At 39.6% G+C, this 19222-nt stretch overlaps 1 protein-coding gene and 1 long non-coding RNA gene across 2 annotated transcripts; one reads left to right on the top strand and one right to left on the bottom strand.

Annotated features, from left to right (window-relative positions):
* Positions 1–5660: 5660 nt before the first annotated feature.
* Positions 5661–15928, bottom strand: LOC108873870 (probable E3 ubiquitin-protein ligase HERC3). Its single transcript, XM_018662202.2, has 23 exons — positions 15603–15928; positions 14470–14590; positions 14222–14298; positions 13424–13645; positions 13118–13209; positions 12463–12593; positions 12212–12336; positions 12057–12130; positions 11867–11979; positions 11657–11716; positions 11310–11415; positions 10930–11125; positions 10166–10314; positions 9908–10024; positions 8481–8579; positions 8165–8335; positions 7696–7836; positions 7435–7601; positions 7271–7337; positions 7104–7174; positions 6725–6908; positions 6488–6590; positions 5661–6128 (listed from the first exon to the last, which is right to left on the bottom strand). Exons 1-23 carry the CDS (start codon positions 15823–15825, stop codon positions 5911–5913), a joined length of 3027 nt encoding a protein of 1008 aa, XP_018517718.1. The 5' UTR covers positions 15826–15928; the 3' UTR covers positions 5661–5910.
* LOC108873871 (uncharacterized) lies at positions 14597–19222 on the top strand. The gene is made up of 3 exons (XR_001959559.2): positions 14597–15371; positions 16654–16902; positions 18265–19222. It is a non-coding gene; the product is annotated as an uncharacterized LOC108873871 (long non-coding RNA).

Below are 19222 nucleotides of genomic sequence, written 5' to 3'. Positions count from 1 at the left end.
TAAAGGCCTATCCATGCCTCCTTGAACCCTGATTGTTTCAAAGTCAGCTGGATGTTTTTATGTTCCTCTTGGCTTCGCATGCTGACCAGTTCTTTGTTGTACTTCTTGCAATTCGCCCGAGCATCTGCCCACCTGTTTTTCGTTGTCTCTACACAATATCCTGTACTGCCAGCTTTGAAGAGATAAAGAGGAGTTAGAGTCAAACCAGGTGTGTAATTACAATCCAAAACTCTGTAAGAAATGTGGCGTTAACTAATGAATGAAGTTGTTCATACCATTGTAGCATAGGGAAGCATGATGTTCTTCACAGTCTCGATCATCCAAAAGCATTGTGTCATGATACAGTACACAGTGCTCTTTTCCTCCTGTATTGTTGGTTCATTTGCTGCCCAGGTAATAACATCAGAATCTCTGACAACTTAAAATTGCTCGTTCTCATTGGACCACTTCCAAATGCTGATATTATCATAAAGCCCTATCCATATGTGTGTTGACTCATGACTGTTTTGTACAAGTGTCAGAGGCCTTTGGTTGTCGTTGGCATCATTGATGGTGACAAGGTCGATGAACTTCTCCCTGCAGTAACTCTGAGCGTCAGTCCAGGTCTTTCTCAGGCTCACATAGTGGTACTCTTTGTTGTTTGCAGAGACGGAGGAAAGTCCTGATGAGACAAACAAGATGTAGAATATAGCACATTGCTTTTCTTTTTTTTTTTTGGCAAATTCTGAGTGGACTTTCATTTATCTGTCTCACTGAGGAAAGGCTTCCATCTGACCACTCAGGCCCATAAAGCCCAACACCAACATGAGGATCAGCTCACCAGCCACTGTTTCTGGCCTTTACTATTGGTAAAGAAGCCATACAAGGCAGTAATCTGCTATCATGGTCACCTCAGTACCAAGGATCGCCACAGATCTGAATCTAACAAACAAGGTTTTACTCTCTGACGAGCAAGAAAAATATCATCCTCACCGTTAACTCTTTGACTACAGTGTGAATAAAATCAACAGCACTGCCAGCTTTTCCCTTTCACTTACAGTCTAGTCTCTCCTTCACTGTCCCTCTCACTACCACAGAGAAACACACACACTTTAAAGAAAATAAAATGATAAAATTTACCTAGGTCTGTGTTTCTCAATGATGGCTGGTCCAGCTCCAAGATAAGAAATGATGAATAAGTGAATGGAAGTTGTTGTCCAGTTTTAGATGTCCCTCTCTGTTTCATACTGGAAAACTGGAAATGACTCAGAGCACGCTACAAGATTCACAGGAATGCGTATTTGCCTTAATGTGTCTGTAAAGCAGTTTGCTTTACAGTGTTTGTAGACATTCATGTTGCTGCATTACAGTGGAACCAATCACCTCTGGTGACACTAATTCAACACAAGACAAGCACATCACACGTGTTCTGCAACTTACACCACTCTGCAAAACTGTTTTACACAGTATTTTAAAAAATCATTTCATGCTAAGTTTACCAAGACAGCAAATCAGAATGAAGGTCAGAGGCCCCTTCATGGGGTAACAGACAACACTATTTACATCACATACATGGCCCACTGCATGACATTATATATTCATTCATTAGCTATACCACTTATCCATTAAGGGTCGTGGGGGGCTGAAGCCTATCCCAGCTATCATTGGGTGAGAGGTGAGGTACACCCTGGACAGATCAGCAGTCCATCACAGGGCCAACACATATAGAGACAAACAACCATTCACACTCACCTTCACACCTACAGACAGTTCAGACAGTTCCCTGGATCAGTGCCCCACCCTGTCCCTAACCTGCTATTGTTTTTTACTCACAAAAAATGTAGATATATTTTCCTTAGATTAAGGCTGCTCACCACTTTATCACTTGAAATTATTTTTGCGTGCATGAATCAACATCATTTTTCAGTCTACAAAAAGAACCTAACTGTTCTGAGCATGTCTGTAAGTTTGGGTTTTTAATGTTACTTACCTGAGAGCAGTAAAATGACCAGTGTGGTCTTTTCCATAGTTGGCTTCATTCACTAAAATTAAATATCATTCATTTGATTATTATTATTATCACCATCATTGCCACCATAATTATCACCACTCACTTAACAATCTTGATCACCAGCTGTACCAGATGTTCTGTTAAAGCACCATTTAAATCTAACTCGTCTTAACATGAACATTCTCAAACTTAACAAACTTAACAAAACCACTAAGCTAAAAAAAAAAAAAACAAATAAAATATATAGAAAGTATTTTTGAGACAGTAGCTACATTTGAAAAGTTTGATTGAGACAATGAATCATGTAAAACTCACCTGATGAGACACTGGGCTTCTCCTGTGACAGTGCTGCATGTTAAACTGTCCCACTCCAAACCAACCTGAAGGGATATTTTACATATCTTTTCCTGACAAATGAGGATGTACCTAATGGGGTGTGACTGAAATTTCTTTTGGAAAAAGACAGTGGCAATGGCTTTAACTGTTTATGTTGGTAATAAGGTAATAAATCAATGATGTGATATAAAGATTCAAATGATAGAATAGGTAAATACTATAAATATTATAATAATATTATTATTATAGCAATCTTGAATGTAAAACTAACTAATAAATCATGTTAAACAAATAAGTATAAAGTAACTAAAAGCACTATGATGCTAATCTACAAATACACAAGGCAGTGAGTGATTAATGACACTAGACTCTATGAATTCTCTTGATGTAATGTTTTTAATGCACATGGGTTGTATTCGTTTGTCAGGCATGCAGCATTCAAACTCGTGTGCTAATGCAAAACAGGGCAAGTGGAATTAGTCCTATTCAAATCTTGGGTTTAATACACTAGACACAGACACAAGTAGTCTGGAGGGGAAGGATGAAAAAAATTCACAAATGAAATCATATACCTGTGTTCTTTTTGTCCACATGGTTAGATCCACAAGTTTCAAGTATGTGTGTCTTTTGTTTTCATCTTCATTGACTTTTCACTTGATGCTCTATCATAGATGCAGAGCTTTGTGATGTCTGAAAATGTAAACTGCGTTTCACAGTTTCCAGATTTCTCTCCTTCACTCATTTTGGATTTGACATCACCAACTGAAAAAATATCAAAAGTAGTCATTACATTTTTATACATTACAGTATCAGGGTTTGAATGTTTTCCTGTTTTATTTTGGTAATTTTGTCTTGTCTTCCTGTTTCCTGTTCCTTGGTTATTCCAGTTGTCTTTATTTCCTCTTGTCTTGATTACTGTCCCCGCCCTAATGTGTTTTCCTGTGTGTTATTATTTCCTTGTCTAGGTGTATTTATTCAGTGTCTCTTCCTCTTGTCAGTTGCCAGATTGTCTTGTCCCTGAGTTTCTGATTCTAGATTTTGCCTGTCGTTTTTTGGATACTGTTGCTTGATCGGACTGCCTTCACATGTACCAGACTATGGCTTGACATAGAGAACCTGAACTGCAATCTTTGTCTGAGTCCTGCATTTGGAGTCCTGCTCTGCTGTGTGCCTGAAATACAGTTTTGTAACTACTGATGCATAAAGTATCAGCATCATTAAATGTCATCATGTTTATATTCATAGTAACTTATCAAACCTCTAATAACTTATTCTGTTAGGTAGTTTAATCTGTATTAATACATCACATTTTTAAAGCCTGTTTTTTGAATGTTAGTCGAGCTCCTACACAGCCACAGTCCATCCTCACGGGTGTTTTCACTTATGCAGACTAATCAGACCTGTTCTCAGCACAGCATGGGTACAAACTACATTCAATTGACATATCCCTTAACCCTTCTATTGTTGTTGTTGTATCCAAAAGGATAGGACAACCTGTGCAGTTATCTTCTTCTGATTGCTCCATCCAGCCCACACCTGACTGAAGGTCTAATCAGTTAGAATAAATGTGTGAGTGTCCTCTGTCTTTCATTTGCAGTGTAACTAATTAATGCACTGTGTGCCAAATTAATGTAGCAAAATAAAAAGTATCCTGTGTTCATCTAAAATGCTGTGGACGTATGATGTTGTATAATATGGACATACACTAAATATTTATATACTGTACGATCATTTAGATCCCCAGCAACACCTTTCAGTGGACTCAGAGGGTGAGTGAAAACGAGACAACAGCAAAATGTGGGATTTGTAAAAAGCTAGTCAGGTATAGTGGAAACAACCAATTTATATAAACATAAAAAACCATCCAAAAGAAAACATGGAGCTACAAAAACTGGGATTTCTCTCTCCTTTTCTGAAAAAAATTGATAATAAAGCATTTTTTATTTAATTATAAACTTTGTCATAATTCTGTCCTGGGTTTTAACTATTTAATAATAAAAAAGGAAACATCACAAAAAACACTTAAGGTCATGAAAAGTAGTTCAGATTTAGCAATTCAGTGACGCATGTGCCTTATTTATTGAAAGGTATCGGTATCGGCAATACTGGCCCATATTTACTTGGTATCAGATCGATACCAAAATATGCAGTATTGCACACCACTACTGTGAGGCTGACAAAAGACTTTTCAACTACAGACACGTGACAAAGGAAAAAACTGAAACATGAGTGAGGAAATAGGATGATAATGCCCCCATCCACAGGGCATGAGGGGTCCTGGGTTTGATGAGTATGAATATGATGTGAATCATATGCTGTGGTCTCTGCAGTCATTAGATCTTAACCCAGTTGAGCACTCAGAAATCTCAGGACCTCAGGTCTGGGCCAGGATTTAAGACCTGGTCCTCAACCCCTTGTTTCTCTGTTTTTCTTCAAAAGTTGTGTAGAGTCAAAAAAAATCAAAAAGGCCACTGGAGATGAGCAACACTCAGTAAACCAAGCCCCCTGGCTGCATGACCAGTAGACCAGCCATCCACCCTCCTTTCAACCTATTCATCACCAGCTACATGCATTTCTAAGGACTACCCATTATTATTCTTACAGATAAGGAAGAAGGCCAGCTATTTGCAGTGTTATAACTCTTGATATATGAACACAAACATAGTAAAATAAGTATACATTTCACACGTGCTCTGTTAATGTTTGTTTCCCGGTGTATATGTTTCATAATCACTATAACAACCTATGTATTTGATGGAGATGGTACAATACACAAGAGATGATTGTGAGAACACTACAACACCTATGGGAGCATTTAGAGAAACATGTCAGTTATTCAAAAGCACCTGATATTAACAGAGCAGATATGTGAGTTGTTAATCACTACAAAAATGAGTTTCTGTCTGTTACAGTATCTTTTATAATATGTTTATGTGAGAAGGGTTACTTTCAGTTCTCCCACATGTAAAAAAAGAAAAAGAAAAATATATTTACTGTATTAAAAATATATAAAATGTTTTTACTCCAAACTCACACACACATAATCAAAAAATGTGTCCTTATATTAATAATAAACAAATAAAGTGCAAAAAATGTAGATACATTTCTGTACAACACAATTGTGTGAAGAAGAAAGTACACCCTCTTTGAATTCTATAGTTTTACATATTAGGACATAAAAAATCATCTGGTCCACATATTACATTGTGTCATTAATTAGTTAGTTAGTTAATTAGTTAATCTTTTATTTTTTTCAATTTTCTATATGACACTCTTTATTTCCAGAGCAGATATAACACTTAATATTTAAATAACTTACTTAGACTCCAGCATATGTATACAACTTATACCAGTGTTTTTACCACGAGGCATGAATTTTATTTTCTTCATACTTAATTTAATACACCCACGACACACACAACATCATAAAGAAACTTAAACCCTTGATGTTTGCCAATGCACTGGTACACTAGCAGTAGTTACAACAGATGGTCTTTGGTCAGCCATTGACAAAGTACTATAACTTTATGTTTGCCGCTTTGTTGAGTACCGACATGGTGACCACGTGGGGAACAGTCCTGGCATCATTTGTGGATTCTCCTGTTGTTGCTCAGGGCTTCTGTCAACTTAATTTGCATAATTTCCTTGGTTGAGTATAACGGCAGCTCCAGACAAGAGAAACATGTGTGCGTCTCAGGGTAGTACTGGTCGTCAGTGAGGTCCTGGACTTCTTTAACCCTGACTGTCATCTTGATGTTTTCCAGGCCAAGAATAGGCACTCTTTCAAAACCTGTCACAAACCCTAGTGAAGGGATAAGTGGAAATCAGTGAGTTTGTTGTTTTTTAATTAGGTATTTTTGTGATGTTCTTGCTGTTAAGCAAACCCCCTTGTTGGTAAAACATGGAATGATTTTTTTCCACATAGACTTACCTGATACTAAGTATACACAACAGTAAATATTAAAACTGTAATGGGTCATCTAGATTGAAATAATGTAGATTAATATAATACAATATTAATTGATGAATGAAATAGATTTTAATGATTAGTTGCTTTCCTGTGACATATAACAAGCCTATAACATGAACAATATAATTTCAGTTAATCTAATTTGTAATAGTAGTACATTTTATATGTTAAAAAAAAGGTACAGCACTTACAAAGGAAAGTTTTCTTCTGATCCTCAGTTAGGTCATCAAAAACCTCCCAAAACATCTGTATGGTGGGGTGGCCAACATGGTACACCCCCTCATAAGCTGTGTTCTAATTACAGTAAAACAGACCGTTAAAAATGACATCTGTGATGATACAAGGATGTGATAAATGCAACTGTCACAAATCTGTTATAATTGCTCAAAGTAGCAGAGCATGAGGAGCTCTTGTTTTAAACCTGTTACCTGTTTCAGCCTCTCCCAGTCATGGAAGTCTTTGCCAATCAACACTTCACACAGCTCCTGTGGCTGGAACAGCCTCACCACATCCTGGTCACACACATGGAAGAAGCCTCGCTTGAACTCTTGAAAAACACTCTCCACTGAGGTGTTGAAGGCATGATTCACGTAGGCATCCACAAATTCCTTCCTGTTCAGCAGATAAAAGTTTTAATTCATCAACTAGGTGAACACATCTGGCATATACACATTTAAAGCGCATGTGTAATTATAGTGTATTGTGTCCCCATATATTAATGCTGATTTCACATTTTCTTCTTCATTATAGCACACAAGAATGTCACAAAAACATGGGGAGAGTAATAAATGCTTTCGTGGTCCTTACTTATTTTGACTTGTCACTGGCTTTTCAGGATTTCCAGGATCAAGGTCAACCTCTGTCCTATCCCAGTCGATCTGTTGAGAAAAATATATAGTAATGTGACTGCTTAGGGTAATGATAAGCTAGATATCGCAAGGAGGATAAATAAGTTAAGGTTATTGACCACCTACTGAAAAATACATATCCAGGTTTTCTATGTCATCATCATTGTAGTCTTCCAGGATGTACTGCAGACTCCTTTAAACACAGGTGTTGTACAAGTTTTATGCTTTGAGAAACCAACACCTAAACCTACAAATCTGAGAAAATCAAGTTTACATGAACTTCCACTTACTTCCCAAGACGTGGACTGAATTCCATCATGTCCTCCAGTGAAGGTTTTACACCAAGCAGCTTCTTGAACAGTACCATTGGGAAGGGCAAGTATATGATGCACTGGCTGTACAAAGCCAGTCCACATAGAACCCCAAACAGGAAGTACCTCTGGTGCTCCTGTGTTGCCTGGTGTTGATGGTAGAGACAAGTTCAATCTCAAGTCATTGCATTGAAAATAGTATTGATACATATTTTTTGTGAGGTAATTCTGAAGTCTTACGCTGGAGGGAAACCATGCCAGTGTTTTGGAGTCATTGAACATGAACATCCCAGATTCAGTTGACACCATCTCATGAAATACTTCATGAAAAAAGTCTTTTGTGTAGACATTATCAACTGTAGGATTTTCGTCAAAATAGACCTGGAAGACAAATGGATACAAACAGTGACAACTTGAGTAAGGCCCTCGAGCACCTTGAGTGTCTTCACCCACACTGCTCCTGTGGAACTGCTCAGTGGCCAACAGGTCAGACTGTGGTTGTACCAGGCAGTTTCCAGGTGTCAACATGTGTAACTGTGTGAGGTCATCAGGGCATTGCTGTAAAATGCCCCCAATCAAAATAAATAAAAATATATGACATATATAAATAATACATATTGAGTAACTTAACAACACAAGCATTTTAAGGTGACTTTGCCATGGTTATTATCGCGACATGCCATGCTTATTAGATCAAATATATCTTTACCACAAGTGGCCTCTTGTAGTCTCTGTGATAGGCAGCAGCCAGTTGTTCAAAGGTGTCTTCCAAAACCGATGCTCGCCTCAGGTGCAGTTCAAACAGCACATCTTGTGGACGTGGGAAAAGGCATCCAAGCTCCAAAAACAAATCCAGAACGATGCCATGCACTATTTCAAACTGGAAAGTTAAAGATTGAATCTCTTGAAGCTTATTTTAGCATTTTTGTGTTGTGTACTTGACAGATAAATGTGTGTGTGTGTTTTTCACAGAGACAATATTCAGTCATACTGCAATGATATCCACTGAGTGAAAAGTCAGTTACCCTGGTGAAGTCAGCGTTCCTGTCAAACACCATTTTCTTTGTTTGCAGATCCATCACAATGGGAAAGCCACAAAGGATAAGTGGCTCACCACGTGTGCGCTAAAAGAAAGCATGCAGGTTCTTTAACATGTATATGACAACCACAGATTCATTTTTTGTGTTTTTGCGAATAAATAACATCTAAAAAGTGACAGAAAGAAACTGAAACCAAGGCAGGGAATGAGTTGGCAGCAGTCATCAAGTGGATTCAAACTAGGGCTGTAAATCACAAGTTTCATCATGATACGATATTATATCGATTCAGTGGACAACGATTCCATGTTTACCACAGTCTGTCTGCTATGATACGATTTCGATTCAATTTAGGAGCCAGTGATTGATATGAGATGATATCATCTGCTGATTTAACCCAACGGCTGTGTTCGAAATCGCATACTAACGTTCTGCCTACTACATATTCAAACAGTATATACTATATACTGCCTACTAAATGAGCGTTTAAGTAGGTGGCCGTTCACACTGAAGCATACTACCAGTATCCCAGAATGCATTTCACACCACCGGCGGCAACAGCAACAACTGGCGGCGATTTAAAGCAAAGATTTTTCACGTTTATTGATCGTTTCTCTGTCCTTTTAGTACATTGGTTATTTTTTTAGGCGACAATATTGCCATATAGATTTATAATTTGTATTCAGTTAGTGTTTGTGTTTGCTCTGAAGTTTTCGGAGTTCTGGGCAGAGCCGCTGGCCGGCCTGCCTTGTTTACCGCCGTTATCCTGGGTCCGAGGCTTCAGCTATGCCTCTCAGCCACCTGCTGTCACTCACAGCAGGAAGACGACGGAGGCGATCGGCTCTTCGTCTGCGGTACATTATCCAGATGTACATCAATTCTGGATTTCCCTCAGAAGTATTAACACACAATCAAGTTTCAGTCAGATTGCTAGCTCCCAGTAAATTAATGTGATGTGAACTGCTAAGACTGAGGGAAAATAAGAAGAAAGAAAGAAAAGAAAAAGGTCTCTTTCATTAAAATCAGTTATTATTATTATTATATATTGCTTATAATCAATATATAAGAATCATCGTCATCGTCTTTGTACGCAGTCTGACGGAACGCAATGCATTGTGGGGCTGTTGAGTATGTCGAGTAAGCTCACAGTGCATACTCTGAAATTCTTGCCGATTTAGTATACATCCGGGCATTTCTGGCGTACACAAAATTCGCATACTATGCAGTGTGAACACACTACATACTAACTTTGACGTCAGACTTAGTATGAATAGTACGTTAGTATGCGGTTTCGAACACAGCCAATGACTTCCATTCATATCAAATCACAAACAGCAACTAAAATATTATGTGACATTTTTATTCCATGTACAGGCACATTTTACTTTAATGTTATCTGTCCATCTTATTTTTACCCGATGTCTTGTCCGTGAACGCCAAAGCTGCAGGTCTTCAAGTAGAAAGTCTTCATCAATCAACAAACAAAACTCACTCTCTGGCATCCTTTGAGATTCTGCAGTTCTGCTGTTGGCCTTAAAAACAAGTGTTTTACATATTAGGTGAAAAGTTCAGCGAAGTAAAAAAAACTTTATTTTAAGCTAATAATGAGTAGGACACCTGCTATAGGATTAAACTGTGTGGCATTTACAGACAATGCAACAATTGATACTTACATTGTAAAAATACTGGAGGACTAGCAGCAGATTTCTGACTCCAGAGTTGCGAGGAACAGGCTTAAAGGACATGATGACTGAGAGGGCCTTCTTCCACACCTTAACATACTTAACCATGGTGGAGGGCGACAGTGAGGACCACCAGTCCCCTGAGGAAGACAAGATGGAGATTTGCAAACATTAATCTCTGTGAGCATTTCACAACTGAGCAGATGTCAAGGACGTATTGTGCCTCAAAACTAAAGTTGTAACTTTGTGATGGAATTAAAGGTGTGCAGCCTGTAGCCCTTAATCTAATGGCTCACTTTGACTGCCCCTTATTCCTCTAGTATTCCCTACAATATTTAAACCTGATCTGCTGTCAAAGAATTTCTAAAAATTAACGTTGTCTTGTTTTGTAGACAAATTCTTGATCGTTGCTAACCACACTAACAAATACACTGTGTTTCCTGTAACAGCTCCACAATACAGGCCTACCCATGTTTTACCTGTTCTGTGCCTTTGATGTGAAGCAGCAGGAATATGGAATATTTCATTTGCATTAGCAGTAATTTAATGCGTGAACAGAGTGAACAGTAAAGTGTAACTCTGGTGAGATATACTTGAGTTTCATACATGCATTATCGCCTGCTTAAGTAGGCAGTCTGAATCCAGTACACTCTGCCACTACTGATAAAGATGCCTCTATGGACAGTTAATCACTGAAGATAAATACATTGAAAGTCTAGGTTATGCTGATGTTACATATGTAGTGGTCACTGTACCTATGACCTGAAGGCTCTCAGCAGACAAACTTAGTACAGCAGCAGCAACTGCCTCAGCGAGCTTTGTGCTCTGTTGTTGTTTGCGTTTTTGGATCACATGCAGAAGCTCATTAAGAAGCAGGAAGACCCTCAGACCCTCCACTCCAACTGGTTTCATATCAAAGGAATGAAGCAAGTGGAGGACAGCAGCCTTAACCTGTTGGTTTGAAAAAGATTGCAAGGCTCTCTCACTAACAACTGGATTCAGGATTCAGGGAAACATCAGGAATATTTAGTAGTTTTCCTCAGATAAGTCAACAGGTTTATTATAAATGCATATTGAGCCATTTCAACAGTAACATACACATTTCAGACATATTAGATAAATCTCTGTTACATACCTCTGCCAAAACATCATCCCTCTTTATCAGTTTCTTGAAAGCAAGTCGTGCAAGTGACAAGTTCAAGCCAGGGTACTTTGGTGAGGTCTGGAAATGTTTATCTTTGCTAAGAAGACAAAAGAAAAAAACTAATCCACTTTCATACTAGCAGCTTTGTGAGACTGAAGAAAAACAGGGCTTTCAGCAAAATGTTAACATCAACATTTTATCAAACATAAAGTACCAGTGTTGACTAATATCAGCACTCCCTAGAGCCACACTGCTAGTATGGCTGTAAATGTTTCTATTTATATAATTTCTAATTTATATGAAGAGGTGAAGATCATGCACAGAGGTACTGAGTTTACCTTTGATCAAGGAAGCTTTTATTGACACAAGAAGCAGACGAAAAAGTCCTGTGGATTTCCCTGTGAAGAGTTCACATTTTTAATCCGTTGCACTGAGAAAACAGTGTTGAAAGCTCTGGATCCAAATTAATAATTATAGTCATAAAACATCTGGGTGTTCAACAAATTAATTTCATATTGAGAAAATAACTGCTAGTGCATCTTACTTACTGTTTTATCTTTTTCCATGACTTTGAATCACAGTTTGAAATCCATTTGTCAACCATGTCATCAAGACAGTGTTGTGTTACATCACTGATACTGTCAGACTCTTCCTGTATGTTCTGCAAAAGAAGCTGCGTTAATGACCACATTATTATCCTTCTGTCATGTTTTGTACTTTATGTATTAGTGCTGATACCTCAATAGCTGTGCATGTTGCAAACGAACAGTTTCCTCCTGCGAAGATGTTTCTAATTCTGGGACCATCACTATCTGAAATGTAAAGTAATGTGTAAAAATGTCAGCTAAGTGCATCATCATTATTAGCTTAATTTATACCAGCTATGTAGTTACCTTGTGGCAGTTGAACAGGTAGTGGCACAGATGGATGACTCTCGTTTCCGTGTCCCAGCTGCCCTTGCTCTCCACACCCAAAGGAGTAAACCCTTTTGGAGTCTGTCAACACTAATGTGTGATGTCTGAGAGGATGATGTAGAACAGTGTGTCGTACAGTATTTGACAAAGCCAAAATCTTTGTTTTATTCACATAATAATAGTTAGTAGAGTTATCTCAGTATAAAAAACATAGTGTAGGTATACTGTACCGTCCACATGCAATCTTGGTGACCTTTGCCCCCAAGAGCTCTGCCACAAGACGAGGACAAAGTTCATCAGTGAATGAGTTGTGCCCAAGCTGTCCATATTGACCAGAGCCAAACGTAAACACTGCACCATCCTGAAGAAGCAACCAGACGACAAAAGGTTCAAATCCCACAGAAAATTGGGTAATGCGGGTTTTAGTAAATCTTATATTAATCATCTGACATCAAGACTTTCTCTAGAATCCTCTATATTGACATTAAAGACAAAAAATGACCGTTTACCCAGTTTATAAAAATGAAGTTTAATATTCAACACTAATGTGTTCACTACACAGGCCTCAAAAAATTAAGAGCTTTGAGTTCACAACACCTTTTTAAAAAATTCCATTTCCCCATTTGCATATGGGTGTCATTTGGTCAGTAAATGAAAATAATTTTCTTTATGAAGTCTGCAGTCCAGGAGATACACCAACCCTAGCCCTACATTATTGGCTGAAGCATGACAGAGTTTAAAAGGTTTCTAGTAACAGTGAACAGTATGGTAAACAAAATGAGTAGTTATTGAGGAACGAGTGAGGAAAGACTGTAACTCAGAACAAATCTTCAAGAGTTACTAACTTTTGTGTAATGAATTATGTTACTAGTTTTTCTGACTAACCTTTGTTAAGATGGCAGTGTGATCCTTCCCACAGGAAATGTGAATAGTTTTCTTCATATTCAGACAATGAACAGGAGTTGGTGTGTGTCTGTCTGTAGAAATGAAATGAACATTTGTGTTTACATGAAATAGTTTGTATCATAGATTAGTCTCAAAAGCTACTACTGCTGCGTTTTCACCTTTAAAGGTATGTAAAAAGAGAAAACTCATTACACTGGAGTTTTACCTTGACATGTATGTGAATGTATAGAGTATAGCTTAAGATTTGAAGTGAAATAAAGACAAATGTGTAATGTTGTACAGCACCTGTCATGTCTCCCAGCCCGAGTTGTCCACAGTCGTTTCTGCCCCAGCTGAACACACCTCCAGAGACAGAGATGGCAAAACTCTGCTCTCCCCCAGCAGAGATCTGGACCAGGGGGACTGCTGACAGAGATCGTAGGTGTTGGGGTGAGCTGGCGCCAGGCCTCCTCTTTCCCAGACCCAGCTGGCCCCTGGAATCCAGACCCCATGTGAACACCTGCCCATCTGTGCAGAAATCACCACAACTCTGTGAGCTCACGTGCACTTGACAATAATGTAATCTGCTGTGTCAAAGACTTTCTGAGATCTTGGACTTGGACTCAGTATTTTCAGTCCTATCTCATTCAGGGACTCTGAATTTCGACTTTCTTTAACCCACAGAGAGGAAAGACTTTGTCAAACATCCTATCCTCATGTAATTCATTAGATGTTGAAGGACAGAGAGACAGGTCTTGACTACAGCAGAGTGTGTACAAGGGAGGAGAGTCATAGTTGTGATGCTAGATTGTTGTAGTAAGGATCATAATGAATTCTTATATAGTAGGTTCACCCAAATTACATACAATGAATATCTTGAACATTAAAAATTACATTAAAAACAAAAATAAATAAAATGTTTTAACTTTGTTAAAACTGTTAGACATTAATATCTATAATACCTCTCTGTTGGGGTAAGTCACAACAGGTTTTTTATACTGTAATGTGGATGGGCTGACTCGCTTACATCTTAATTCATGTATTCTCTCTTTCAGTTTGTAGCCTACTTTAGTTGTACACAGAGCAAAGTACACTTTACTGTACCTTTGCTCAAGGCGACTGAATGCTGGCTCCCACATGCTACCTGACAAACTGGTGTGTTACTCAAAGCTTCCACTGGCCTGAGAGAGCAGGAAACAGAAAAGAACAGAGCTGACTTGAATGAAAACAAATGAAGATGTGAACTGTAAGACAAACAATAATAAAAGTTATGAAGATGAGATCATATCCATTGCACCATGTTACACATTTTGTTGCATATTGAGGAGAGCCTAAACATTGTTTGTCCTTACCTTGGAATGAAAGGAGAGTGAGTTGTGTCCACACAGCGGACTGTGCCTCTCTCAGACAACAGTGTGACCACATCATCACCACAGCTCACAGCCTGGATCTTCTCTTTACACTCCACAAACTCTTTAAGTGCACAAACCACAGAGACACAGCAGGTGACAGTGGATACAGCTAAATATTCATTCATCATTAATGAAACACACACACTGTTAACATGGCCTTTTAGCGGCTGGATTTGCAGTAATAAATTATGAACAAGCAAGGATTCAAAGAACTCAATGTGCAGTTTATTTACAAAAATCTCAGTGACACAAGTAGAATAATGGAAGTAGTTAGCCTTACCAGCAACACAGTTAGATGGAAACTGTGTCCCTGGTGGACTACTACTACTCAGGTTCTGTTTACAGGTGGAATTATTCCATCAGGAGGAAATTCCTAATTTTAACAAAATATTTACAATTGTGTTTTCCTCCTATTCACCTCCCAACAAACATAAACCACAAAAACATAATTACAACCTATATATTTAAAGTACAAAATTGCCCAGAACTTCTACCTATCCTGCAGACTTGGTCCCTCCCGGAACGTTCTTTACCCTGCTCCTACCCCGGGGACTTCTTTGGGCCGAACACCCGGGAGCAGATACAAGATCGGACCGGTAAGTGTTTCCATAACAATTCCCTTGTATTGACTACCTTCCTGCACTATAATAGACACGTTATTTATATTAAGACACTTTTACCCACAGCAGCTAAATGTACAGTACACCACAAAGAACTTAATCGAATGTTCGTTCGTCAATTATGAACAACCGGCAGCCTAACCGAACTCCCCTCTCTTCCAGGTAGAGCCCAGCGCCGGTCAACTGATAACCGTACTGTGACATGTTCAATACATATGCCATGTAACCAATCCATACTTGCTACCAAATATGCAAATGTTCTGTACAAACGCTCTGTGTCTAATAAAATGCCAAATGTCGCTGTCATTTGGTACAAGTATAATTAAAGTGCCCTTCGTTACACACACACACACACACACACACACACACACACACAAACCTTCTCCAGAGCTTTGTCAGGAAGACATGAACCTGTTTTCTATAAATAAATAGAAATAGAAGTCTGATGCTCACTCTGTTTGCCTCGGACTCTTCTCCCATCTTTGCTCTCGTTTGTGCGAATAATGAACGCATTTCCATTAGTTTTGACGAAAGCGAGCACACTGTGACCCGCCGACAGATGCCTGATGTGGTAGCTGAGGTTTAAATAATGAACTCCATCCTCTGTTTCACTCTGGATATTTGAGCCGTCCTTTAACCAGAACCCCCGCTGACCGTGCTCTCCCCATGAAAACATGTTCGCACATTGTCTCCTCAGGACCGACAGCGGACTTTTAAAGATCAGCTGTCGGTCAGAAACGAAACTTACAGTGGATTCAAGCTCTGCTGTGAGAGACGGAAAACAAAACCGAAGCGTATAAATGAACAGGAGGATGAAACGAAACTACGGCCCAGTGTTACACTAACACATCGAAAGGAAGAAAGGAAAGTGAAACTGATCGACAGCATTAACACAATTACACCGCATTAAAAGAGTAGAGAGCGTTACACTTTATTATTCATGCAAACTGTCGAGTCTTATGTTCTCAGTTTGTAAGGTGGGAAATAAAAAAGGGCGACATGCAGGTTAATAGCTCTTTCTCACGCGGGCCCGGGGTGTTCATAGTGAGAAATATATATATACATGGTAGTGATACACAGTATAGTGGGGGTATAAAGGGTCACAAACGCACCAGACTTGCCTTGTCAGGCTTTCCTTCACTTTCAACTGCCCAGCACAGCACAAGTGAAGGCGCATGGCCGCTGCTCTTCAGTATAAATAGGTGAAGGAGTCCAGTGCGGTTGTGACACTAAACTAGGTTTCTGATGTAAAAAAACAACTCATACTCAGTACGATGATCATCCTGCCTCCTAACTCAGTGATCAGGGGAGCAGCAGGTCCTCTCTCTGGCCTGTCTGTGATAGGAACAGAAGAGACTCGTTGAGCTCGTGTTAACTTCACGGCAGGGTTAGGTTTAGGTTAGGTTAGGTTTCTGTGATGATTTCTGGCCATCTGAGATTGGTATGAGACTGCTCCTTGGTTTTCTCTTTGCTCACCTTTGTCTCCGATTGCTATGATGTACAGGTGGTGTTCCTCCTGCTCAGCACCTTTGACCCCAAGCGCCATCTTTCATCTGCAACCACAGCCAGTAGCTTGACTTCTCTGCCTCCTCTGCCAGCTCTTTGATGGTCCAGCTGCCCACAGAAGCTGGCGACCTTCCTTGCAGCTGTGGACTACATCACAGCATCTGGTCTGAGAGCTGTCTTTGTGATCTCTGGTGGAAATACTAACTGCTTACCAAGATCAACCTGCATCTCTCGCGCCTTTCCGGGGGTAAGTGGAGTTGACTTTGCTGTTGGCTTCTGGCAGTTCTCACCTGGCTTGATGAAGCACGTGAGCGGTTGGTGGTTCCCTGAGTAGCTGTTTGCAGCAGCCCTGCAGTTCTCTAGTAGCTCGGGTGGCTTCTGTAAGACCTGGTTATGGCGCCACCTGATGTGCCCCTGAAGTGCTCCTGATCTGCTTGTGTGACATCCACCACCACCAGCTGTCCATCCTTCACAGCCCACCTGCCAGCTGCCTCTGTGCCAGCCTCCCCATTTGTCTGTCCAATAGCTTCACAGTGTATTCCCTCCTGAGGCTTTGGATTGGTTGCTCTGCCAGCTGTGGTATCTCCTCTTCTCCTGCAGTAAACACCACTCTGTCATCCTTCACACTTCTCCAGAGCGAGAGGCTCAGAGACTTCGAAAGCTTAATGGTTGTTACATTGTCCATGTAGATTCTCAGTGCAGGGAGTCACTTGCCAGTTGGAAGCCTTAGTCCTTTAGTTACTCAGTGTTTCCCACAGAATTTTAGGAGACTGTGGTGTGAGGGTCTGGGACCCTCGGGTGGTGGGGGTGTGTACATTTTAAAGCCAGATTATCTATTTGGTGCACTTTGAGACCACTGAACGTAATGTAATTCTCAATATTGCTGTATATGAACATAACAGGTTCGTAACATACAAAGGAATTTTGAAGGCATATATCAGAATGATATTTAATCTTGAAAAAAAAACACAATGACAGTCATTCATTAATGTATTCACTCATTCATTGATTCAGAGTATATGAAACTTAACGTGAACAATCATTCTTTCAAACTTTCAAACAAACAAAACAATGAAGAAAGAACACTGACACACTACTGACTTTGCATCCTGCATTTTTGTATCTGATTTTTCATGATCTGGTGAAAACCAGCTCTAGTTCTCTTTGAAAATCAAATGCATCTGGGCTTGGCCCATTGATGAAGACCCTCAGGCAGGCAGCTAGGTGTTCTCCCTGTAGACTGTTGCGGAGGTCTGATTTGACCTGAAAATGAGAATAACAACAATTAGTTAAAGGAGTAAAGGTGCATTCGGAGCACACAGTTTGTACTCTTCTTTTAGTTAAGATGATTATGCAGTTTCCTGTAAGTACAATGGGTTAAATATTCAGCACACTTTTCAGCATCTCCACTCATGAAGCTTAGCGAAACTTCAATCAGGGAGACTGTCTATCTGCACTTTACTGCTGAACCACAACTGTTTCCTGCTATCTCTAAGCCCCACCCACTAATTCTGTTTTCATCCAATTACAACCTGACACTCCCATCTAGAGCCAATCACCTGTAAGCTGTATCAGTTTAAAATGTTCTCTCTCTCTGCTGTCATTTCAGCGACGCAACATTGACTCTAGGGTCTCTGACTCTCATTCTCCAGCCTCAAACTCTTGCTCTCTCATTTCGCAAGCCAGAAAGCATGCTGCCAAAGCAATCATTTTAGTCGGCGTTCTTCTTCCACACGGACCGCTGCTCCTCCAGCTGCTCCAGCCGCTCCTGGTACCACGGCCGCCCCGGGACCATGCTGTTCCAGCCACGCCGGCACCTGACGTCCTCCTACACATGCCGGTGAGATTGCAGTGTAAGAGGTCAACAGCTATGTGATGTGCAAAGAGTAAAGTGCCTCTAAAAGACAGAATGTTGCAGCGAGCTAATGATCTTAAAGGAACATTGTGATGTAATGGTATTATCATTATTTACTGTATGATTCAAAGTGATTCAAAGAAAACATGTGATATATGTTAAATGTCACTGTGTGAGAGTAGATGTTAGTGTTCACTGCATATAATGCATACTTTGTGTAATCCATATTAAAGTGTGAAAAAGTTACATCATTTTTAAAAAATGATACAAGAAAGAGTTAAGAAATAATAGTGTAAAATCAAAGATAACTTTGTTTTTAAAAAATATAATCAGGACAGGCCAGAACATAATGGTGTATAACAGAGAGTGATCAGGTCAGATGAGGACAGGGCCAGCTGTGACATGACCCAGCAAGCGAAACTTGGCAAGAGAAAAGTCCAGGTACATTCCAGAAGATGCTGGCATAGGACTATGAGTTAATGGCGTATTTTAACGAGGGGACCAAGGATGGACAGTTAGACTAACCAATGTTTTGATGGTGTAAATTTGATAAACCAATAAAATGACCTAAGAGGCGTGGAAAGTCACAGCCGAAACTGTATATAAAGAGGGACAAAGCCAGTACAGTTTGAGAGGTCTTCAGGTGTATCTTGTGTGCACTGTAAACTGTTCTCGAGTTTCTTTGTCGACAAATAAACTCTGCTGCCTTGGA

The sequence above is a fragment of the Lates calcarifer genome, unplaced genomic scaffold (genome assembly GCF_001640805.2).
Source record: "Lates calcarifer isolate ASB-BC8 unplaced genomic scaffold, TLL_Latcal_v3 _unitig_5156_quiver_683, whole genome shotgun sequence".
In the NCBI taxonomy this organism is placed as follows: domain Eukaryota; kingdom Metazoa; phylum Chordata; class Actinopteri; family Centropomidae; genus Lates; species Lates calcarifer.
This window is presented reverse-complemented; position numbering and strand designations above follow the sequence as displayed.